The following is a 26,029-nucleotide window of genomic DNA, read 5'->3' on the forward strand; positions in this document are numbered from 1 at the left end:
TGGGAGGGAGGACACTCCCTACACTCTACGCAGGGCAAACCCTGCTCGCAGCGAGTGCAGGTCGGTCTCCAACAAAGACATGAAAGTACTGTACATGGCACCTTCGCGCCCTGGACAGGTTTGCATCAAGGCGATCGAAGAGAATCACGCATACCAGAAAAGAGAAAGAATATCAAAAAGTCCAATGACAGTCTGGAGAGAGAGAGGTCACGTCCGATCTCTATCAAGCCAAAAACCAAAGGTGATGTACCTCACTGCTGTGAGAGTATATATAGAGGCAGGCGGCTGGGTACCACCCAGCCTACCCGCTCAAGCTGTTAGGCAGGGTTGCCACCTCCCACTTTCAAGTCTAATGGCTACCTTCCAGCTTCACCAAAAAATAATCCAAATAAATACCAGAAGTTTTGTTAGTATGGGAACAAAACACAAAATGAAAATAAAAACAGTACAGTACTGCAAATATATCATAACTTTTTATTATAATCAAATAAAACTATGAAACTTGACATCAAAATATTGATAAAAAAAAAACTTATTTTCATTGTTGTAACTAACAATACAGTACAGTATAAGCCTATTTTAGCTGGAAAATTCTTGTAAATAATTGTGCTTTGAATGTCTGTAATAAAATACATACCACTTCATTTACTTATTTCAATGCTTACTTTTCTTATTTCTTCATACTTTCAAATGTATATACATGTGTTATAGCCTATTGTAATCTTTTTTTTTGATAAAAGCTTAAAAATACAATAAATCAAATATTAATTGGATGTTCAAGTCATCGGCCAATATTTTGACTATAGAATAAAAATGACAAATTTGGAAATGATTTGTATTTCTCCTAATACAAACCTGTAGTTGTTTATAGGGATTGTCTTTTGTCAAAGCTGGAAGGTTAGCCATTAGACTTTTAATGCGAGATGGCAACCCTACCCAACCACTATAGCGGGGAGAGTAAAGGGTGCCAGCCACCTATATCTACTCATTCATCAGTGAACTATGTCACTTTTTTCTTTTGGCTTGTGGAGATCGTGTGTATCCACTCTCTCCTCATCAAATCTTGGTCATACTGACTATTGCTATATGCAAATTACTTTTTCTTTAACATGTGTGACTGTTCTCTTTGACGCTCCCATGCTTACCTGCAATGGTCGCGAAGGGCGCTCATGTGGCACCTTCATGGTGTCAGCTGAGACCGACCCTCATTCGCAGTGCCCGACCTGCAGGGGTGTCGCTGCGAGCAGGATTTGCCCTATGATGAGTGTAGGGAGTATCCTGCCTCCCAGTGAGAGAAATTTGGGCATTGTAGGAAGAAGTTTAAGAGAGATCTCTCCGCCCAAAGGTTTTCCTCAGGAACGAATAGTCCTCGAATTTCTTCTCGCACAGCTAGATCTCTTTCTGAATTTCCTCCTTGCTTGCCTTCCTCAAGATGACATTCTAGTAGGAGCGCAGACCAGTTAACTCCTTGGCAATCTCGGGGTACTACGAGTGATGATGCTTCCCCTAGAGGAGCACCTTCACCTCCAGCCACTGGGGAGCTTTTCTTCCTTTCTGGTGTGCTGCACGTGTGGCCGTCCCTAGGAGTATCTGCAACCCCTTCTCAGGAAGTTCTCATTCAGCTCCTTCAGTGTGAGCCGCAGAGAGACCCTTCGCCAGTTGCTACACCCGCTGTCGCCCTTGATGTTTGCGAGGTCCATCTCTCGCCCTCGCCTGACCCCTCCAAGCGTTTCTGAGGTCAGCGCTCCAGTTTGCCCATCCATAGGAACAATTTCCAGGGGCTAAGGGTTGAAGGGAGATCTCCCGAGGTGAGCCTATGTCTTTGTTCAACCAAGGTTAGAGCCGATCCAGATGCTGTGGAGTACCACGCGGCATCCTCCTCTTTTGTCTCATTGTCAGCCTATCTCCCAAATGTATTGGGGTAAGAGGTAGTTGACCAAAGGTCTGGACCAACCCAAGATCAACCCTGTCTTTACCTCTAGGTCTAGGAGGAGGTGACCAGTGAACTGGAGGGTTGTTATACCGACTAACCAAAGCAGGTTTCCTCCTGGGGTCAGAAGGGCCCGCAGAGGAGGATGAAAAAGATACCGACCTCCCTAGGGGATCTTAGGAGTGGATCGGATCTGAGGCTGTTGAGGTTTGGGAGGGACTGGGAGGACCAAGCCAATTACAGACTTCTGTAGGGTAGACACCAAGGTGTCATACCAAGATGGAAGTTCACCGACTGACGTCAGGTCTGGGGTCTCCTTCAGGAGACTTGGAGAAGGAGAACACCTCCTGGTAGGATGGTGTTTCAGAGCTTGGCAAGTTCTAGGAGACAACCTCTTGGGCATGAGAAGGTCTTCCTTGGTTGTCCATAACAGACGATCGGGAGATACTGGAACAGCCGCAAACTTGTTAGGGGGTTCCTTAAACCCTCCTGGGAAAGGAATGAGCCTACTGCCAAATGTAGAAGTTGCAGAGGCATTAAGCTCACGATCACTTGTGAAATAGGGGCCGAAGCACACGAAATACGCGTGAAAACAGCCGATTCACACATCAAAGGGCATGGTTCACGAGCAGATGTATCCGTTTCATGAGTGATTGACGGCGACCGAGGAAGACTAATCCTTGGGGGCCTCTGTAGCACTATAGGGCTACAATCACTCGCTGAAGGCAGTGAGGGAAGCCTCAGGAAGGGAACAACGCATTGCCTTGGCAAGCGTTGCATCGGAAGGCGACACGTAGGTGAGCGTCAAGTAGACGAATACTTAGCTAAGATACCCCAAGCAACAAAAGGAGCAAGGGTAAACGATAAGGACGTCCATCTAGGAGATGTCGTTCGGGAGATAGTAGTTCGAGCCAAGTTCATCAGGGAGATGGAGCAGCAGGAGATCGCCGGGTCGGAGAGCATCACGTGGATCAAGATCGCAAGCACCTACGTCGTCCTCGTGAAGAGGATCGTTTCAATCGTGATCATGAAAATTTGTCTCGTGATCGTGAGCATTCTGCCCGTGATTGTGAGGGTCCTGCTAGTGATCGTGAGCAGCCTGCTCGTAATCTTGATTGTCTTCCTCGTGATCATGAGCATCTTGCTCGTGATCTTGATCGCTTTGCTCGTGATCGTGAGCGCTTTGCTCGTGATCGTAAGCATCTAGCTCGTGATCATGACCTTTTAACTCATGAATGGGAATGCCTTCTTGATGAAGAGCTTCATGATATGATCGTTCTGACCTGCAATCTCTAGATTTTAAGCGCTTAGCTCGTGAATGTGGTCGTTTAGCTCGTGAATGGGAATGCCTTCTTGACAAAGAGCATTGAGATCATGATGACCTGCGATCTCTATGATGATCATTGGAACATCGCAAAGGACATGTTGAAGGAAATCAACAGGAAGGAAGAGAGGATGACTTGGTGATCAGCGAGCAGATGGAGTGCTAGCCAAAGGTTGATCATCTGTCTCATCATCCGCAGCAGGAGAACGTTGAATGTGCGGGCTGGAACATTGCCTGTGGGAAGAGATAAGAGGCTGCGGGATACTAGGCGACGACCTAGTCTATGGATGGCGAGAAGACTTGTCGTCAGCATCAGGCCGTCAGATGGGCAAACGGGAGCCAGGAGAGGGGGAGAGATGGACCTCACAAACATCAATGGCTTCAGCTACCAAAGCAACTGGCGGCCCACACTAAAGGAGCTAAATGAGAGCTTCCTTAAAAGGGGGTGCAGACACTCCCAGGGACGGCCACACCTGCAGCATATCAGAAAGGGAGAAAAGATGCCCGGCGGCTGGAGGTGAAGGTTCTCCTCTAGGGGAAGCAACAACACTCACAGTACCCCAAGATTGCAAAGGAGTTAACTGGTCTGTGCTCCTACTAGATAGTCATCCGGAGGAAGGCAAGCAAGGAGGAGTTTCGGAAAGAGATCTAGCTGTGCGAGAAGAAGTCCAAGGACTATTTGCCCCTGAGGAAGACCCTGGGGGGAGAGATATCTTTCTTCAACTTCTTCCTACGATGGCAAAATTTCTCCCACTGGGAGGCAGGACACTCCCTACTCGCAGCAACACCCCTGGAGGTCGGGCACAGCGAATGAGGGAAGGTACGCATGGGAGCCTCAAAGAGAGAACAGTCAAACCTGCAAAAGAAAAACTAACTTGCATAAAGAGATAGTCAGTATGGCCAAGCCTTGAAGAGGAGAGAGTGGATACGTACGATCTCTACAACCCAAAAGAAACAACTGACTTAATTCCCCGATGAGTGAGTAGATATAGGTGGTTGGGTAACCCCCAATCACCCCCTACCCTCCCTACTATAGTGGCTGGGTAGGGTCGCCATCTCGCATTAAAAGTCCAATGGCTAACCTTCCAACTTTGCCGAGACAGTCCCTATAAATAACGTAAGGTTTGTTAGATAAGGAACAACTAATCTTTAGTAAGGAATTGGCTTTACATTAATCTTAACAAATAGTTATCTATTAATAGCCTATGCATTATAAGGATTTACATGCTGGTCTTGTAAATATTTCTATAGAATTTTTACAAGAAAATATTTGGATGAATACTATTAGGTACTGTGGTACAGTATTATTTTATTTTGCTCTCATGAAAGTTCACGAAAATTCTGTGTTCCTGCGGTTGTAAATTTGCACATTTTCAATTTGAGCCATAGTATTTCCCCCCCAACCAAATCTTTAAACAGATCATGTACACAATCATTCGCTGTTACATGGATATATGTCAATTAGAGTGGTCTGTTTATTAGTAACAAACTGGCATGTCCACTGGTATAGTAGAGTGGTTTAACTCACATGGAAATGGAACAAAAAATGACATTGTCAGAGGTATTTCAAAATCGGGACTGTAATAATAATATCATACATGTGCTGAAACAATGTCACTAAAGTGCATACTAGTACATTATTAGTATACATCCAAATATATTAATCATTGTCTTGCATGTTATCTATTACAGATTGCAAATAAAAAGAAATTTAAATTAATTAGTGGTATGTATAAATTATTTTATATCATTAGTCCTCCACAGTTTCGATACAAGGACGACAACATAAATCAACCGATATTACGTGTACACTTTTGAAAGCGAAATAAAAAAACAGAAGCAATATCAAATTAGTAAATAGAAGCATTATTATCAGTGAGGGCCCATGAATTTGATTATTCAGTAAAAGCATAATAACCGAGAGGAAAAATAATACTGTATGCCCATTATTTAGATGTTACTTTTATAATGACACAGACTTAAATTCAAGCAAAATATCTTGAATGAAATAGGTGAAAATTTGTCCTGTGTGAACAAAATTGATTTCACAGTATTCAACGGTTATAAGTTGCAAAAAGAAAATAAATTTCCATGCAATTATATTTATTTATATAATATTTTATGTAAAGAAATTATTCCCTTGAATACTTAATTCAAAGTTTTTAAGTTGGACTTATGAATTGCACTTTTATTTACTTCTATAATGCTTATTGTACCTATTGGTAATATAATCTGGCATGGTGATGGAAGAATACCTAGTGTAGCATTATTACTTGTACAGTACTGTACCAGTATTCACCTGTCCGTTATCCAACTGTGATACAACTATATATTAAGTTAATGTGAAGAGTTGAAGCTGTGACCCTATACAATACTTAGTGGGAAGGTTTGAATGTTTAAAACATCTTTACCCATAAATTTTTCATAAGTAATGGTTTAAATGTACTATACAGTATACTGTATGCCAAATATTTCTTTTGTATCTCTTTCTGTAGTCATGTAATAGCCAGCTCCTGTGCAAAGGTATAAAAACCATGCAAATAGAAGTGATTCAGCAATGACAGTGTGAACGTCAGCAAGTTACTCAGAAAAAATAACTTTCAATAAATGATAAAAAGGAAAAGTAAAGTAGTTCAGCAAAATAAAAATCTTTGTAGGATTACATCAACAAAAAATTAACATTACTTTTCATTATGGTAACTATTAAAATGCTATAGTTATACACTGTCCTTTCAAATTTCACACACTCGTTAAAATTAACTCTAATTCTAAAAGTAAAAATGTTAAAAATCTCAAAATCTATTCAATTACATTAGATTAATGTACACGAACCACAAGCCTAAAGCAGGTTAACAAGACCAGTGTGTCTTCCTACATTCACTTGACTTGAAAGATTTATTCTTTAATGTTAAGTGAAAGACTAAGATTAAGAAAATGTTCAATAAAAATTTCAAGAAACTGGACAGGTGAGAAAAGACCAAATAAAATTAATGGAAAGCAAAAAGCATAAGGGATGGGGGGAATGAAAACATAATTTACAACAGCATTTAGATAAAGGGTTAAAACAATAAAGAAACTCATAGTTAAAAGAAATACCCATCAAAAAGGCAATGAACATCAAAATCAATCATGAATACTAGAGGATTATACAAGAAAAGAAAAAAGGTACCTAGTTGGTGATGGTGGTGGATTCTGCAGAGTAAGCTCAATAGTCTGATGTGTACCAACGTGAAGGCGGTATGTGTACAAGGAAACTGTATCTTCGGGTATTGCTGGGGCAGTATTGATATTGCCATTATTGTTGTTGTTGTTATTGGAACGAGGCATGACTAGTGGACGTCGTAAGTTTGGAGGAAGTGTCCTCGTTCGTTTCATTTTAAAGCTCATTTTCATGTAGCAGTAAGAATGCAGCACAGAACAGACTTACAAGAACAAGTAAATTGTCTAAAATAATTTCAATTAAAGCCTGCTATGTTTGTAAACAGACAGCTGCATAAACACTTTCCAAATGACAAACAGAGAAGTCCAAAATAATATCACTGCTATGCAGATTGGATTGGAACATTGTATTATTTTGCCTCACAAAATAATGAAACCACCTTAGTGCAAGAGCTCTTCACTACTGACCACAGCTAGATCTAACAACCCTGCTCAGGTGGCAGCTCACCAAAGTAAGCACGTGTAGTGGCAACGGGTTGACAAGAGAATAAAATCCTTCGAGTAAAGCTGGCACAAGTCCAAAGAAAGTTTAAGAGCAACCCTCAAAATAATAAGATTTCTGAAATCCAATAACATCATATATTTGCAGGGTCTCAATTTATGGGGAATTGTACATTATTGAAACTATAAGTGAAATATGATGCAAAATATAAGAGAGAAGTACCTTGCTAAGACCAGCATAGCATACAAATGTTACTTACCTGATCAAAGATATATTAAATCAATTTCCAGGATTTTTTTTTTCAGATTGAAATAAAACAAAGCACAATATACTACAACATGGCTCTTTTACTGAACACTGCATAATTAATGATTCATAAAATCCAATATAAATAAGTACACCTAAAAGAGTATAAGAATGACAAACTGGCAACTCCCCATTCACAGTCTAAATAATCCTTTAACCTAATAGAGAAGATCAGAGCAAGTGCAAATGCGGCAACATGGAGGGAAGCCCCACAAGACAATCACCTTGAGGTAGTTCCAGTCCCCACAATAGGTTAATGTATCATTCTATACCTCTGCTTTAATAGGTCAAATCATCTTAACAGACCACTTACTTAATTCATACACTTTATAAAAAGGCCTCTTGTTCCACAGTTCTGAATCAATTTCAATACAAAAATTCTTTTCACTTTCCAATTTATTAACCAGCTAAATCAGTGGTATATCATCTATTATTTTATTACATTTCTTCATCATTATAAAAATGGAATTCATAATATGGTAGTTACCATTGATCATACTATTTTCCAAAGAAGTTCATAAAGATATCCCATGTGTAATTTTATTGAAAAACTTAATGCCATAAATAACACTGAGGTATCTATTTAATAACTCCTCTACACAAAAATTATGACTTTTTCCTTCCGTCAATAATTAAGAGGCACACTACAGTATTTTTCAAAAACAAAATTGTTGAACCTAGCTTTAATATCAATAAAAAAAAATTGGTTAAATGACCATGTAACAAATTTTGCAGCTTTTCAACACTCATAAAGTTGCTTTAAAAGGAGAAATTTTTAAAATGATTTGCATTTTTCCTGAATATACAAACCAGGCTCATTTAACAGGTGTATGATATCAGCATAGCTTGAAATTGACTGTTATTAATTTTAACACTGTGCCGTTAGTTACTGGCGGGGAAGCCCCACCGTCTCGCCAGCACACAAAGTAGCCACTTTGACCTTCACCTAGGACTTGCAGGGTGGTTGAGGCAGAAGGTAAAACTTTGAGGACTTAGGCTTGTATAGAGTAATTAGGAAAAATAAATAATTTTTATTTGTTCATATATGAATATAAACCTTCGTTCTTTAATGAGACTTATCCTAAGGATTAAGTCCCTATAGCCAAACTGGCCTGTTTAAAATCCCAGGATATTTGAAAACACACACCTGAAGAGGTGAGGGAGTGTTGATGTCTTCCACTTCCTAACAATCTGAGAAAGGATTCTCAGGTGATAAGCAAAGTTTCTCTCCAGAGACAGCCAGTCAGGGAAGAACCTATATCATAACAGGATATATTTCCTGATAAACTCAATTAAAACCAATTGGTTTGTACATTGTTGTCAATCCTCTACCTACATACATATAACAGAAAAGCTGTTCGTTATGAAATCATACATACATATACCAAGGCACTTCCCCCAATTTTGGGGGGTAGCCGATATCAAACAAATGAAACAAAAAAGCGGACGTGTCCTCTCTACGTTCTTCCCAGCCAGACAAGGGACTCAACCGAGTTTGGCTGGTACTGCTACGGTGGCACAGCCCACCCTCCCACATTATCCACCACCGATGAAGCTTCATAATGCTGACTCCCCTACTGCTGCTACCTGGGCTGTCATCCAAGGCACCGGAAGAAGCAGCAAGGCCTACCGGAACTGCATCACAATTGCTCGCCATTCATTCATAATTCTAGCACGCTCTCAATACCTGCGTCAATGTCCACTCATGCAAATACAGTAAAGACACGACTCCTTACATCCCAAGAGTGGGGAAAGAAAAGGGGAAAAACTCTCATACTACACTAAAGTAGAGACCTCTATCCTAGATGAGTGTCTTCTTGTCCTATGAAGGAGCAAGATACAGTATGTAATACAACCTGCTGTGCAGCTACCATAGGTCCTTACAAAAATGTGCCAAAGGACTTGTGAGTATACTCATGTAGATAGTTGGCTGTGTAGGTTATTTGGCACTTACAGACTACATCCCTTAAAACACACACCACTAACAGGTTCTTCCTGAAGGTTACCGTAAAGCCAATCCAACTGACTTTGTGAGTGCTCACTTGAGGCGGTCCCTCCAGATCTCCAACTGACTGGGGGTACATTCTCCTAGTGGTTTCCAAAAGCTAAAAGGATAGGGTATTCCCAGAGCTTCTCCTCTTACACTTACCAGAACTAATTGTAGACGTGCTTATTTGGAGAAGCAGGAGGCTTATTATCTTTGGAAGGGTAACAGATCAGATTTGACTCGGAATAACTATATTCAGCTTAGAGCTTTTGCTCAGAGAGTTTATGGTTCAACTGAAAAGGAATACAATTTAATCATAAAAGATACACCCTTTCTGGTAAAACCCAGGAACATAAGTGGTGGAGTACCCTTAAATCTGCACTCTTCAGTGTATATTCAACAGTTCCTCCTTTACTTAAACTAGATGGCTCTATCACTCATTATCCAAAGGAAAAGGCATCCTTTTAGCTGATGTGTTTGACAGTTAAGCAGAGTAATGAGAAACTTGATTTTCCTCATTCCTGTGTTTCTGAGGGTAAGCTAACTAGTTTAGCTTTTTGGTTTTGTGGAATTAAAGCAAGCTCACTTGATGGACCTTGATACTTATGGAGGTGTAGGCCCAAATGGTATTTTTCCTTTATTTTCTATAACAACTGCAGATTTCTTGGCTCCAAAGTTATCTGTTATTTTGTGCAAGTTAGCAAGAAGAGGAGCTTTTAGCACTTGTTGGAGAATTGGAAACATTACTCCACTATGTAAATGTGTTTGTGGTGGCTCTAGTCCAACTGATTACTGCCCAATTTCCATAACTTGCATATTATCTAAAGTTTTTTAACCTATTTTGGCAAAACGTCTTATTAGGTTTGCTGAAGGTAATCATCTATTCCCTAGTTTAAAATTTGGTTTTCGTAAAGGCCTTGGAGCATGTGATGCCCTTCTCACAATCTTCAATGTTGTACAGAAATCCCTTGATTGTGGTCAGGAAGTTTGTATGATTGGCCCTTGATTTTAGTGCTGCCTTTGACCGTGTTATTCATGAGGCCCTTTTTCCACAAACTCAAACAGTTGGGAGTGGGTGGGTCGTTTCTTAGCATCATTATTGAATTTTTAAGTAATAGATTGCAAAGGGTTGTTGTTGATGGGCACCACAGTGAGTATAGGAATGTGATATCTGGTGTTCCTCAGGGAAGTGTTCTTGGCCCATTACTGTTCATATTGTATACACATGACATGTGGTTTGACCTAGAAAACAAGCTTGTTGCATAAGCAAATGATGCTACACTTTTTGCATCAATTCCATTTCCTGAATGTAAATCTGGGGTTGCTGAATCCCTTAATAGAGATCTAGATAAAATTAGTGCATGATGAAGATTATGGGGCATGAAGTTAAATCCTAACAAAACTCAAAGTATGATTATAAGTAGGTCCAGGACAGTGGATCCTCAACATCCAGATCTCAGCATTGATAATGTTTCTTGAATTCTGTATCATTCTTTTAAAATTTTAGGTGTGATTCTTGACAGTAAATTTACTTTTGAGCAACACAATAGGTCTGTGTCTTCTTCAACTGCACAAAAAATTGGCTTATTGAGAAAGTCTCAAGATTTCTAGTGATCAGTCTATCCTGAAGAAGTGTTTTAATTGTTTCATTCTACCTTGTTTCAGATATTGTTCTCCTGTCTGGTCTTCAGCTGCTGCTTTTCATCTTAATTTGTTGGACAGGGACTTACGGTCAATTAAATTTCTTATTCCCTATCTAGATTTTAAACTCTGGCACCGTCGTTCAATTAGTTCATTATGCATGTTGCATACAATTTTTCATAATTATGATCATCCTTTATATTCAGATCTTACTGGACAGTTACACACTATTCGTAATACAAGGCATGCAGTGAATTCTAATAGTCTGCCCTTCTCCATCATGAGGCTCAATACTACACAGTATTCTAGAAGTTTTATTCCGGAATCTTCCTAATCAGGTGGTTGAATCGGTTGAACTTCAAAAGTTCAAACTTGCAACAAATAGTTTCATGTTAAACAGGCTGACATAAGCCTTTTTATAGTTTATATATGTTTTGCTCTTGTTACTGGTTTTGAAATATATTTTAATTGTTCATTATTTCTCATATCGTTTATTTATTTCCTAATTTCCTTTCTTCAATGGGCTATTTTTCCCTGTTGGTGCCATTGGGCTTATAACATCTTGCTTTTCCAACTAGGGTTGTAGCTTAGCTGGTAACAATAATAATAATAATAATAATAATAATAATAATAATAATAATAATAATAATATTAATAATAATAAATAATAATAATAATAAAAATAATAATAATAAAAAGGCTTTGTATCTAGGGCCGAGTTCACTTTAGGTAGCATCTGAGGACCCTCACGGAAAAAAGGAGCAAATCATCTGGATCATTGGTCTCATCCTTAAATGAAGAGATTGAGAGTCTCAAACCGAGGGTCATCAATGGTGGGGTTCTGATTTTTCACCAATAAACTCAGGAACAAAGGTAAAAGAAACTTTTCTGTATCCCTCAGAATGAATATTGACGTGAGAGATAATGTCTAGCTCACCTACTCACTTCGTCAAGGCTAAAGCAAGGAGAAAAACCGTCTTAAGCATGAGATCCTTGTCTGATGCTTATCATGAAGATTCATATAAAGCCCTCTTGCGTGACCCGAGAACTCTATAGACACATTCCACATGGGTGGTTCGAATTCTTGCAGAAGCAAAGGCTACTCGGAGCTCTTCATGAGACTAGACAATTCCCACATGGAGGAAAGGTCAAAACTCTGCAGCCTAAAGACCTGGTTCAAGACTGAGCGATAACCTTCCAATCTTGATACTATGAGGAGATTATCTCGGAAAAGGTAGATGAGAAAGTCCGCAATCATTAGTAGCCTCAAACGCAATCAGTAGTAGTGAGGCTTCGACACGTGAAGCATTCTTACTTTTCTTTCTAACCAAAAGCTAAGCAAGCCAAAGCTTGTCAGTCGCCCTGCCTCAAGAACTCTCTTCAACGTTGTCTGTCTTCAAACAACCCTTCATTTTCTACTTCTTGTAAGGAAGAGTTCCTCTTTCTTATGGACATATCAATATTTTTCTTCAATCTTTTCCTTGGTTGCCCTACAGTTCCTTTTCCTTCAGGAATCCAATCTACATACTTCCTGGGATGTCTGTTCTCATCCTTTCTCTTGACATGGCCATACCATCGAAGCTACCATATTTCTACAAACTTAAAAATATCTTCCACTTCTAGTTCTCTCCTAATACTGTATCCTCTTTACCAAGCCTGTCTAGTCTTTTGAATCCCTGGATTAATCTCAATACTCTCATTTCTGCTGCTTGAATCTGAATTCTGGTCTTAGTTGTTACTGTTCATAATTCATGACCATATGTAAGTACTGGCCTTAAGATGAGGTGTATATTATAATTTTGACTTTTCTTGGGATGTTTCTGTATTTCATGAGGGGATAAAGAAAATTCTATGAGTTATTTCCAATTGTGAGTCACTTTTTTGTGAAGCATTACACATAGATATTTTAAGTTGCACAATTGTAAAGCTTGCCCTTCTAACGAAATGTTAACTTCTTGAGGTATTCTTGACAATCATTTCTGATTTTTCTTTACTTATTTTTATGCCTTGCTCCACTAAGATTGTATTACAATCTCTCAAGTCATTCTGTAGGTCTTCTGTCTCAGCTACAATTGCGTGATCGCCGGCATATACAGTCAGCGCGGGTCGGTCTGTCCGGGCAGCATCCGCCGTGCATTCATTTTGGTCCCCCCCCCCCATATCTACACTAATACACAATATAAATCAATAAAAATTTAATTGAACACTCACCAATATCCCTGCTACTTGTCTATAGGGTAGCCTTTCCTCTTCTTGACCTCCAAAAGTCGTTGAGGAACACTATCGGCGAGGTTTTGTAGTATATCGGCAGGTATTTCTGCCCACACCTTATGGAGCGCCGCCTCGAGAAGTGTCACGTTGATCGTCACTTCTTTACGAAGGTGGGCTTTAACTATCGCCCAAAGGTTCTCAATGGGCAAAATATCATGACTTTGACCTGGCCAATCAGGAATATAGTTCACTTCGCTATTTTCCAGCCACTTTTTCACTTTTTTAGCCGTATGGCAAGGGGCACCGTCCTGCTGAAAAATTTCAGCTCCTGTAGCCGCAAAACAATCCGCTAAATTGTCTTTTAAAATGTTCAAATAGCGGTCAGCATTAACCGTTATGCCTTTAGGCAAAACAACAAGGCTTGGGGCACCACCGTAGGCAAACGAACCCCAGACCATAAGCGATGCTGGGTGCTTAACTGTCTTGGCCGTGAGATTAGGCTTAAGAGGATCTGACCCCCTTCGCCGCCACACTTTTTTCCCGGTCGTCTCACTCACACAAAAGGTCGCTTCGTCCCTCCACAAGACACTACGCCACTGCTCCAAGGTCCAATCCTTGTATGTCTTGGCAAAAGCAACCCTCCTCTGCCTTTGTTTCAAAGTTACAGCGGGCTTCTTTCGCGCGATCACTTTCTCGAAGTCGAGGCGCTTCGACAGGTTTTCCTGAATCGTACGAACACTGACGTCGCTCAACAATTTAGGGTTCTGTTCTTTCAGTTGCTTAGCTGTTAATGTTGGATTTTCTTCTAGGGTTCGCTTTAATATGTGTAAAGTACGATCAGGAATCTTCCAGGGAGGGGAACCAGCCTGAGAGTGAGAAGGGACCTCGGTGCTACCTCCTGCCTTGTACTTCACCACCAAGCGCCTCACTGTCCTCTCGTTCACGCCAGTATTCTTCACGATTTCCTTCGTTTGCAGACCTAAATTATGACAGGTTATCACTCTAACAACGTCATCGTGACTTGTACGGGGTCTAGACATCACGGGGGGGGGGGGGGGGGGTTTGATACACAAAAATGCCACGCGAACTCACAAAAGAACGATTGCAACTCGGCCCTCTCAACCTGACACAACCTCACTCCACGACTACAGGAAACACACTGGCTAGCTTCCACCTACGCAGATATGTAGATGCCAACTTGTATAAAAAGATGCCAATTAGTCAATTTGTCCCAGTCGATTTTTTCCCCGATAAACCCCATGCTTCCGATTTGCGCGGAACGCTGTGTCGGGCCCACTACCCGGACACAGCGATCCGCGCTGACTGTAGAAGATCTAGGCTATAATGATTTAATTTCCAAAATTATTTCCTCTTAAGCATTTGTAAAGGAAAAAAAAAATGAACAAAAGTGGTGCCAAAATGCTTACCTGTCTAACACCCGATTTAAAGTCAAACTCGTCATTGTTTTCAAGGCGAGTCTTGGACTCTACATTTAGTATTGTATTTTTGTAACGTACGTGTTGTAAATGACTCTCTTAAGTTTTTTTGGTACAGTATTTCATAATACTCATCATTCATAGATTCCCATATTTTTTTTCTCTTGGCACTCTGTCAAGTGCCTTTTAAAGATCCAAAAAATTTAATATATTTATCTTCTTTAAATTACCAACTCTTCTCAAAAAAAATTTTCAGAGTAAACATCATGTCATTAGTACCTCTCCCAGGTCTGAAACCATTTTGCCACTCCCCTAATTCAAGTTCTACACATTTTCTCAATCTTATTTCAAAGATACTTTCATACATTTTAAACGTATGTGACATAAAAGAAATTCCTCTGTAATTTGAACATAGGGTATTGTCTTCCTACTTGTAAATAAGACATAGCAGATCTTTGGCCCAGTCTTCAGCCGTATCCTGGCCATCTCACCAACATACTGATCAAGTCCAGCAACCCGGCAATACCTTCATCTTCCAAATGTTTAAGAAGCTCTACGGATTTGGCCAACACCAGGAGCTCTTACCATTTTTCCTCCTCACCAGTGATTCCTCCAGTTCCCTCATCGATATGTCACGTTCAGTATGGTTTTCAACATAAAATTTGATAGCAATATCCCCCTGATTGATAACAGGCATATCTAAGTCTCAAAATAGCTCTTCCATTCTGGTTCTATTCTTCTTATTTCTGTTAAAAGGTTCATCATTAAGATCTTTGATTGCATAGGTCAGTGGAGGAAACAATTTGGGATAAATCTTAACGACAGCTTGTTGACATATGCCACTAGAGTAGAGTTTTCGCTCATCAACACTACCAAGTGGCCTATCAAACACTGTTGGAATGCTTGCAATGCCAGAAGTGCTACCTTCATCTCCAAAAGGTTGGTGTATAAGGGGCTCTCCTCCAACCAGAAATCCCAGGCAATCTGGTTCCTCAAGTGCATACCCAAATCCTTCCTTCGATGTGTATAGGAACAGCAGCATTTCTGGAGGACATTCAAAAGTAGTTTACTTGAAAAGGTTCTCGTATCTTAGCCCCAAGCTACCTCTTCCCATACTTCCTGTTCTACTGGAAGTAGATGTTGAGGGGCATAGCTGACTGCTAACCAGTGTCTTTCAGAAATCACTGAAGAGATCACTGATGGAGATGCCAGTGTGGCATGAGTTTCTCCAGAGAAGAGAGGTCTCCGAGTAGCATTTGCCACTTCCAATCCGTAAGTTGATTGGTAAGGAAAGGTCGCTCTACTTTCCTGAGTGCTGATGTCATCATCCGATGAAAAGATGATCTCTGCTGATAGATATATAAGCATCCCCAGGTACTCCACCCTCTACTTGGACATGGGACTGGACTTCTCTCAGTTTACTACAATCCCCAGATAGTGGCAAAAGTAGAGAAGTTTGTCTTGTTGCTGAAGAAGCTGTCTTCACGAGGACAGTACTGGCTAGTTATATGGATATCTCAAGAAACGTATAGTATGTCATTGGTGCGAGTCCCACACCAGGAGTGTGAACAAGCAAGTGAACACTAAGGGGGTAGCAGACAGTCCAAAACACATTATTTTGAACAGCAATACCTTCCTCCAAGGATGAAGAAGAGTTAATTTCTGCTTGACCAATGGATTGGGTTCTTAAACTATGATTCTTTCAGATAGACAGGAAGCACGAAATCATTCTTCCTGATGGCAGCTGGCATGGTGCTCACCAACTCCAACTTGAAAGGGGTTTTGCAACACAAACTCGTTCTAGTTGAAGAGGTTGATGATTGGTCTTCAGCTAAACGTTGGCTACTTCACTAGAAACCGGTGACCGTAGAAGCCTAGAGATCCTTCCAGTACAATCTGTAACGCATCTTTGCCTAGCACTTTCCTCGCATCTAGTTGAAGGGAGAGGGGGTCTGTCTGAAATCATGGTAAACAATGTAGATATCGTCAGATTTTGACTGAAGGAAGGACGATAGCCATTAAACTGGAGGCGGTACACGTCCTGTCTGACCCTTACTGTCCACTTAGCCCCATGGTACTGCCACCTAGCCAATTGGCTTGAAAGGTATCCCCCAACATGTGGCATCCTCTGCTGCCTCTCCTACCTCTACCTCATTTGGTATAGCCAGAACAGGAATGAAAGGGAAGAATAGTATCAAAGCCTTTGCGAAAGGTAGAGGTGGTCAGGGTGGCAGACTTGGGCCTTGATATTGCTGGTGCCTTCTCAAGCGCAGACTTCAAAGGGGTCGAGGTCGTCAATTCTCACTACTGCCACCTTGTATAGCTGATCTTGAATGTGACTGCCCAAAGGAAAAAGGAGTCTTGATTAGCCTTTCTCCACTTTTTCACCATCTCATCAACATCCAAATCTGTGAAAAGGGTTGGATTTTGTTGGACTGATGTGTTAAGGAGACTTAAATGTTCCAGTTTCCGACTTACCAGGCAAATTTTGCTACAACCGAGTCATTTTGCCTTTTGCTTAATGATTAGTAAACTAATGGGTTATGATCGTCTTTCCTCCTGAGAGAACAAGGTCTGTGAATTTTTCCTTACTGTATTCTCAGGATTAGCTAGAAAATGCAAAGTAAGCCACCGCTCCAGACCAGCGGTTCTACCAGAAGGTTGCCTGAAGACTCCCCATGGAGATGGCATCCATGGAAGCATATTCAGATGCAAAAAAGACTAGTCTCTGTATCGAGTCTCTCTACCAAGGTTCATGGCGTTAATGTTGTTACTGCCACATCGATTGGAAAAGATAAAGGGCTGGTATCTTCTGAAATGTAAAATCTCTTCTGTCGGGAAAGGACTGGGAGCATGATCTTGTGAGTGACTTCCTCATGACAAGTTTCTCAGCTCAAAGATCTGATCATCAACACTGTCTATGGTCTGTGTTACCAGTTCCAGCCAGGGTAGCTCAAGGGCGGGCTTCGAGCATTAAGGGGTGCCAAGGTGCCAATCAATGGAAGTCTTCCCGCCCTTTACTGGAGCTATGGTAGCTTCCCCTGAGCCATTAAATTCTCTATCACAGCTAGCACCTCAACAAAAGTAGATTCTGTTTCTAATTTTTCTATTTCCACTGGGGCAGGTCCTGAAATCGGGTGGTGATAGGTCTAGCGTATCCCTTGATTCCTCCTCCCTTGGGAGAGAGGAGATCTTGTCTTGTTTGATTGGTTGGTCTTATGGTCTCATCTGTTTCTTTTTTCATCTTAGAATAGCTTGGTTTTTTGTTCGAAGAATAAAATGTTGCAGCAGAAGGGCTTGCTTTCTCTGGAGCCAGAAAGGTGTGGTTTGTTTTCAAGTGAACCTTGGGTGACAAAGCAATAGCCTGTACCTCTGAAGAACTCGCAGGATAACGCTGGTATGATCTGTGGACAGTCTTATCCTTGTGCTGTCTATGCAATGATGAGGAGGAGTCCCTCGGGTGTTCTGAAGTGTAAGAGAACCTACTAATTCCACTAAAAAGGTATATTCCTCTTCCTTACTGATGAGGTGTCCTGGAGAGATGGGAGTTTCCTAGCAAAAGATATCTGCATGCCTACGAATTCCCCCTGAATTTCCTAGCAAAGGAAAGGAGGAGATCTTCGCTTGAAGCTTCTTGCTTCAGTTCAGTCAAAAAGAACTTTGAGGTTTGGTCTATAAGTGTAGAGTGCCTGAGGAGAGACCTTACTGATGGTTGTTCCCTCGTGGAACGATTGAACGAGGAGATCTTGGATATGGATGCGTAGGTACATTGATCACTCTAGTATCTTAATAGATGGAACCTTGCAGGTGGCGATCTTGCGCATGGAGATCTGGTACACAAGAACCTCCCATGTGGAGGCTTAGCATGCAGGGGCTAAGCACGTGGAGACTTAGCTTATAGTAACTTAGTGCAAGGAGATCTATTGCATGAGGACTTAATGCATGAATACTCATATTTTGGTGACCCAGCATGAGACATTCTAATGTCTCTATCTTTAATGGGTAGTGATTGTGCAAGTGAAGATCATGCAAGTTAAGTAGTTTGGGCACATGACGATGATGTGCATGACAGTAACTTTGCGAACAATAAGAAAGAATCGCGTACGCGAAGAAGTTTGCTATTGGAATCATATGCATGAAGATCAGGAGCGTAAAAATGACGAGCGTGTACGCAAGGAAGTATTCTCGGGGATAGTACGCATTGAGACTGTGGACGAGTAGATGTTCTTGAACATGAATGAGACAAACATGAACGCAGGGAACTGTCCCCTGGTGATTGTGCACATGAAGTCCGTGTGCGTGGCGAGTCCTCAACAGGGGGATCATACATGTATAGGTGCTCGTGCATGTGGTATGCTACCATAGCTGTCAGTCAGGTTTTTCTCATCCTCTGCATTAAGTGGTCCCCGGTGTCTCATCATCCGACTAAGTGGGCGCCAAACTATCCATATTACCTATAAGTGAAGGGGCAGAATAAGTCTGAACAGTAGGACACCCTCTCTTCTTTGCCTAGGAGAAGTGGGCGAAGGTGCTTTCTCCCCTCCTCAGATGTTGTTGTCTCTGGCAATTGCACCACTGAAGGATTGATGATCAATTCCTGCTACAGCCGGTAGGGTCAGATCAACTGGATATATGTCAGAAACTCCTTATGCAGAAGGAATGCCAGAAGTGGATGGCATTGCAGCAGTCTACTGGGTAGTCTTAGCTAAGGATAGAGCTGGGAGTAGCTTATCCATTGATAGAGTGCCCTAAATGACTAAAGAAGGCTAAAGTGCGTTTGGGGTTTGGTCCCTGGAAACATCATTGTTAACTGTAAGGTCGGTCAGTACAAGGAAAAAGGCGGAAGATAGACATCACCTACACCGGGGAGATACGATGTTACCTCCTCACCTTTAAGTTGTCTCACGGGTAATTCAGATTCACCTTCCTTCCTCAGATTCCCACCAGAGGATTCAGCTCAGGAGGAAGCTGGAAAAAGAGCACCAAGACTCAAGCTCCGGAGGGCGAGAAGCGAGTCTTGGAAGACTATTTTTGACTAAGGGGAAGACCATGAAGCCAAAGATTCCTATTGGACTTTTTCCTTCTCCTGCCGTACTTGGATCACTCCAGCAGTAAACACGCACTTCACTTATCACCGGGGGGTGTCTGCAATGAGGCATACCCTTTAAAAAAAATGGATATAAGAAATGGGGATTAAGTACTTTCTGCTCATAAATTGTTCGCAATTCCATTCTGGTTTACCAGAACAAGACCACATGCCTGCAGATGGATTCTCCATAATCAAGCAATCTCAATCGCTGAAAAGTGAAAGAAACGACTATCAGAAAAGAGAGTGCAACCGTAATGCTGAAAATTAAAGTAGGTACTCAGTCTGCTGGTAAAAGGGCCACAGTAACTACCAACACCTAATTGATTATAAAAGCCGATTTCCATCTACGCTGCTATCATACTCTTATTAAAGGACAAAGGTTCGTATTTGCGTAGGAAAAAATAATGCACAATATGAGCACCCCATGGACAGCCAATCACACCCAGAAGTAACAAACAGTATAGCCAGACTGGTGTTGATCAATCAACCAATAACAGAAAAATGACCGAAAGAAAATAATTGCAAAAGACCACATTGATAGAGGTTTCAACTTTGCATGCAAAACACAAATACAGTAGTCAACCGGCTCTTACCTTTCATTTGATGATTTTAGGGCCTTACATGAATTTAAAAGTTAATAAAAAGAAAAAAATATAGCAAATCCGCAACGTCTGCTGGACTACCATTTAATGTGAGTCTTTAAGCTAATAACCAAAGAATTTCTTGCAATTATAAAGAATCATGCTGTAACCTAAGAATCAGATTTTGTTGGTAATTATAAATAGTACAGTAGTGTTAGTTCTATTTTCCAAACATCATGCACAAAGAGGTTTGAATGGAGAAGAGCCAGAGAAGAAAGCACTAACTAATAGTTCTCATGCATACCTCCAGGAGGTGGCGGTGTAGGGTTCATAGTTGATGATAAGGAAGATATGGTGGAGGCTATGGTGGCCTGTGAGGCATTGGAGGTGTGGGTTGCCGTCGTGATGGCAGCTGCAACAGCGGGCAGGCTTGCAAGCACCTCCTCATTTACTGCTTGTGCCAGCCCGCTCTCCACACCTGGCTCTTCTAATTCTGCCATTCTGTCCTTACATGTTTATCTGGAAGTGAAACAAGCATTTCTGTTAGAAGTGGTAATTAATGTAAATCAAATTTTATATATACAGTAGTATAAATACAACAATGACACCATACAGAGATAACTGTGACACAATACGATTTAAAATGCAAAGCTAATTAGGAAGATCCATGGGACTCCTTTCTCTCTCAAATATGAATGGAGAGCCAAAATATAGGGAGGTAATAATTATTTATAAAGTTAGATAATAATCACCTTCACCTACACATGCCTTTTGAAAATTGCCACATGGAATCACAACCTTAGACTACAGTCCCCAGGTAGGTATTCAATTATGTAATTCGACCTCATTTAACCTGACAAAACAGGTTGGAAGTTAATCAGTCAGGAAGACAGCATAGGTGGGGAGGGCATAAGATGACTAGCATGTTATCTTCACTAATTTCAGCCCAATTATGAGTTTTCCACAAGATGCTACATTTCCAGAAGAGCTAGGTAGCAACAAAATTAGACGATTGACCACAACCTGTCTCGAGGAACAGTCAAGTCTTTTTGCAATGCTTTCGATAGAGTAGGGATTACTGTAATGCTACCGCCCCCTTCTCCAATAGCTCAAGTAATTCTACTATTACAAGTCAAGTGTATTTGATCAACCTACCCTAGCCCTACAGTTTATGTGCCATGGATTTTAAAAAGGAACAGAGAAATGCTGTATGTAGTTTAACTGGCTAGACTGTACTACATTGGATCCTTCTCTCTGGTTATGGATCATTTTTTCATTGCCTACACATACACTGAATAGTCTGGCCTATTCTTTCCACATTCTCCTCTGTCCTCATACACTTGACAACACTTAGATTACCAAACAATTTTTCTTCACTCAAGAGGTTAACTACTGCACTATAATTGTTCAGTAGTTACTTTCCTCTTAGTATGGGTAGAAAAGACTCTTTTGCTATGGTAAGCAGCTCTTCTAGGAGGACACTCCAAAATCAAACCATTGTTCTCTAATCTTGGATAGTGCCATAGCCTCTGTACCATGGCTTTCCACTGTCTTGGGGTAGAGTTCTCTTGTTTGAGGGTACACTCGGGCACACAGTATCTTGTTTCTCTTCCTCTTGCTTTTTTTTATAGTCTAAAAATGGAAGATCTATTTTAAAGCTACTGTTAATATATTTTTTACTGCCCCATTATTTTTCTTGTAGTTTATTTTCTTATTTCCTTTCCTCACTGAGCTATTTTCCCTGTTAGAGCCCTTGGGTTTATAGCATCCTGCTTTTCCAACTATGGTTGTAGCTTAGCAAATAATAATAATAATAATAATAATAATAATAATAATAATAATAATAATAATAATAATAATAATAATAATGATACAGATAGGTCTCCTTCATTCTGTTTGCCCACAACCGCAAAAAATTAAATAAAAATTACTGACCATATTTAAAAACACCATAAGATAGATTTTTCAACACATTCCTATATTTATTTTTTTACTCGGAACATTTACAGCAGCCAAATGATGGACATATGCAAGGATGTGTGGCATATTAAAATGAAGCTATGTGAGCATGGGGAGGATTGCTGAGGTTAGGCCTAGCCTTCCCCCTCCAGGTAAGATAAGAAGGGATAGCTTTCTAAGTCCAGTAGGGTGGAGGGTATCCTGGGTTAGAACATATCCCCTTGAATTCCTAACATAACTAGCATAACAACAAACACTGTTGGCACAGGCGTAAAAAATTGAGGTAGTTTGTAGAACAGCGAGCCCACCCGTTAACTAGTCTTGTTAAAGATGTCTAGAGGTTGCAAGAGGGCATTAGGCCTTCAGCAGTAAATGACATACTATGGTAAATATGTACTTTAATTTCTTGCCAGATACATGATCCATATGTATTTCCAACTGGTTATCTCATGTTTTATCTATTCCTGACTATGATTATTGATTCAATCCAACTGTTTAAGAGTTCCTTCCTCTATATCCCATAGGATACCAAGATTTTAGAGGATGGGGAAACATAAAAAATGACTGATTTAAACCAATAAAAATTGTTGGAAATGCATAAAAAATCAAAAATTTTAAGTAATTTTTATTTTTCCTAACATACTTACCGAGAACTACTTTCTTAGGAGTTACCAGTAACCTCCTCTCTACCGACCAGAGTTTTGTGTAGTTTACCCCCCACCCCGTTTTCTAAGGAGGCCTACCCCCGGCATTAAGGAATGTGCCCCGAGAGTAGTCTTATCGTAGGTCGATGTCCGGCCGGGTCAGCCTCATCAGTAAGTTCTATTGGATTAGCACAATGCTAGCAAGGGAAGAGAGGCACTCGGGGAAGGAAGGGAGGGCCATTACCCGAAAGTAGTTCTCGGTAAGTATGTTAGGAAAAATAAAAATTACTTAAAATTTTTGATTTGTTCCAACACGAATACTTACCTCGAACTACTTTCTTAGGAGACTTACACTTTAGGAGGCGGGAGTGCTATTCTGACCCCCTGACCCGGGACGTGGAGGCCAAGAGGCCCAGGGATAACGGGACCTACTAGAAAACGGATGTGAGGGTAACTACACAAGAGTTCACGTTAGTGTCTAAGTACTCACCCTTTGAAAAACTTCTTCTGAAGCTCCTTCCAGTAGCGTAGTCGTGAAGAATGTGTTATCCAATGGTATCAGTTGGTACTCCCCGAAGAGGCTAGGAAGCAACTGGGTAGGAGGAAGGAAACCGCACTTGTGCCTACCGGTTGCTAGCCTTGATCGCGCCTGGGGCTTTTACCGTTACACCGCTTGGAGGGCGGAGATGACTGTTCCAATGGAGAATCCGTCTAAGGAATTCCTCGAGTAGTCCTTGAGGTAATGGGCAGTAAAGGTTGACTGGTTTGACCAAGTACCTGCTCGCAGGATCTGACCCACTGCCATGTTTTTCTCAAAGGCTAAGGAGGTGCTCAGGCCCCTGATGTCATGAGGTCGGGGGGTGCCTGGCACTGCTATGCCATCTTCCTTGTAGGCTCTGGCAATAACTTGTCTCAACCAGAAGGAAATGGTGTTCTTGGAAACTTGTTTCTTATTAATACCTGTGGATATGAAGAGGCTCTTGATGCCTGGGCGGAGATGAGCTGTTCTTTCCAGGTATTTTCTAATTGTCCGTACAGGGCATAATTTTAAATCTTCTGCATTACCCGTCCTAGGGATGGCAGGAATTGAGAAACCTTCGAACTTCGGATCCCAGATTGCTGGGTTCTGAGTCTTAGCCACAAAAGAAGGCACGAACTTGAAGGATACTTCTTTCCACCCCTTCGAATGAGAAACGTCATTTGACAGACCATGGATCTCACCCACTCTCTTAGTGGACGCCAAGGCCAGCAAGAAGACAGCCTTGAGGGTGAGATCTCTGTCCACGATATCCTTCAAAGGTTCAAAGGGGGGACTACACAACATCTTCAGGACCTTGGCTAAGTCCCACTGGGGCACCCTACTCGCCTGTGGGGGGCAGGACTGCTCGAAACTCTTGACAAGCATCGCTATGTGTCTCGAGGCCCCCAGGTCGATGCCCTTCAGGAGGAAGACTTGGCCTAAGGCGGCCCGAACTCCTTTTATGGCTGGGATTGACATTCCCACCTTGTCTCTAAGAAACACCAGAAAATCTGCTATGTCTGGGACAGAGGCCTTAAGAGGTTTAATGTGCCTCTCAGAGCACCACTTCGTGAAGGAGGCCCACTTAGCCTGGTAGACCGCGGCTGACAACTTTCTCAGGTATAGAGACATTCTCTTAGCCGTGGAAGAAGAATATCCTTCTTTCTTCCGGAGCCGCTCGATTGTCTCCAGGCGTGAAAACGTAGGGAGAGTGGGTTGTCGTGGAGCCTGAGAAAATGAGGTTGATGCAGAAGGTCTGACCTGTCGGGCAGAGGCCACGGCGGTTGACTCGTTAGGTCTTTTAGGTCCGCGAACCACTCTCTCTCCGGCCACCAGGGCGCTACCAAAGTCATCTTTAGGTTTCGGGCTGTCCTTACTCTGTTGAGCACTTGCCTTATCAACGTGAAAGGGGGAAAAGCGTACACATCTAGATTGTCCCACTTGTGCTGAAAGGCGTCTTCTAAGGCTGCTTTCGGGTCTGGCACAGGAGAGCAATATACGGGGAGTTGGGCGTTGAGTTTTGTTGCAAAGAGGTCCATCACCGGGGAACCCCAACGTTAGATGATGAGCTTGGCTACTTCGGGAAGAAGGGACCATTCTGTCGCTACTATCTGGCCCATTCTGCTGAGGCCGTCGGCCAGTACGTTTTTCTTCCCGGGAATGAACCTTGCTAACAACACCACTTGGTTCTCTTCTGCCCAATCTAGAATTTCTATGGTGAGATCGCACAACTCCTTCGATTTCAAGCCTCCTTGTTTCTTTATGTATGCCACTACCGTGGCGTTGTCGCACATCAACGCCACGGTGTTTCCCTTTAGTAGACTCGCGAAGTGTAGGCAAGCCTTCTGGACTGCCTTCAACTCCAGGACATTGATGTGGAGTTCTTTCTCCCCGTCCAACCAGGTCCCTCGTGCTATTTCGTCGAGGAGATGGGCTCCCCATCCTTGGTTGGAGGCGTCTATGAACAGTAAACAGAGTAATGAAAAACTTGAACTTCCTCATTCCTGTTTTCCTGAGGCTAAACTAACTAGTTTAGCTTTTCGATCTCGTGAGATTAAAGCTCTGTTGATGGACCTTGATGCTTATGGAGGTGTAGACCCAAATGGTATTTTTCCTTTGTTTTTTATAAAGACAGCAGATTTCTTAGCTCCAAAGTTATCTGTTATTTTGCGCAAGTTAGCAAGAAGAGGAGCTTTTAGCACTAGTTGGAGAATTGGTAATGTTACTCCTCTATGTAAATGTGTTTGTGGTAGCTCAAGTCCCACTGATTACCGCCCAATTTCCATAACTCCCATATTATCTAAAGTTTTTGAACGTCTTCTGGCAAAACGTCTTAATAGGTTTGCTGAAGGTAATCATCTACTCCCTAGTTTGCAATTTGGTTTTCGTAAAGGCCTTGGAGCATGTGATGCCCTTCTTACAATCTCCAATGCTGTACAGAAATCCCTTGATTGTGGTCGGGAAGTTCGTATGATTGGCCTTGATTTTAGTGCTGCCTTTGACCGTGTTAATCATGAGGCCCTTGTTTTCAAACTGAAACAGTTGGGAGTGGGTGGGTCGTTTCTTAGCATTATTATTGATTTTTTAAGTAATAGATCTCAAAGAGTTGTTGTTGATGGGCACCATAGTGATTATAGGAATGTGATATCCGGTGTTCCACAGGGTAGTGTTCTTGGCCCATTACTTTTCATACTATATACACATGACATGTGGTTTGGCCTAGAAAACAAGCTTGTTGCAT

At 41.5% G+C, this 26,029-nt stretch overlaps 1 protein-coding gene across 10 annotated transcripts in view; it reads right to left on the reverse strand.

The window, feature by feature from the left end:
• fry (Protein furry) overlaps window positions 1-26,029 on the reverse strand; it is a 232,115-nt gene that overhangs the window by 198,995 nt on the left and 7,091 nt on the right. For all 10 annotated transcript variants that reach the window (XM_068359034.1, XM_068359032.1, XM_068359035.1 and 7 more), the window contains exon 2: window positions 20,471-20,685. In XM_068359034.1, coding sequence (XP_068215135.1) covers window positions 20,471-20,666 — 196 coding nt within the window. In that variant the 5' untranslated portion in view covers window positions 20,667-20,685. The remainder of the gene's footprint in view (window positions 1-20,470; window positions 20,686-26,029) is intronic.

Source organism: Palaemon carinicauda, chromosome 35, assembly GCF_036898095.1.
Source record: "Palaemon carinicauda isolate YSFRI2023 chromosome 35, ASM3689809v2, whole genome shotgun sequence".
NCBI lineage: Eukaryota > Metazoa > Arthropoda > Malacostraca > Decapoda > Palaemonidae > Palaemon > Palaemon carinicauda.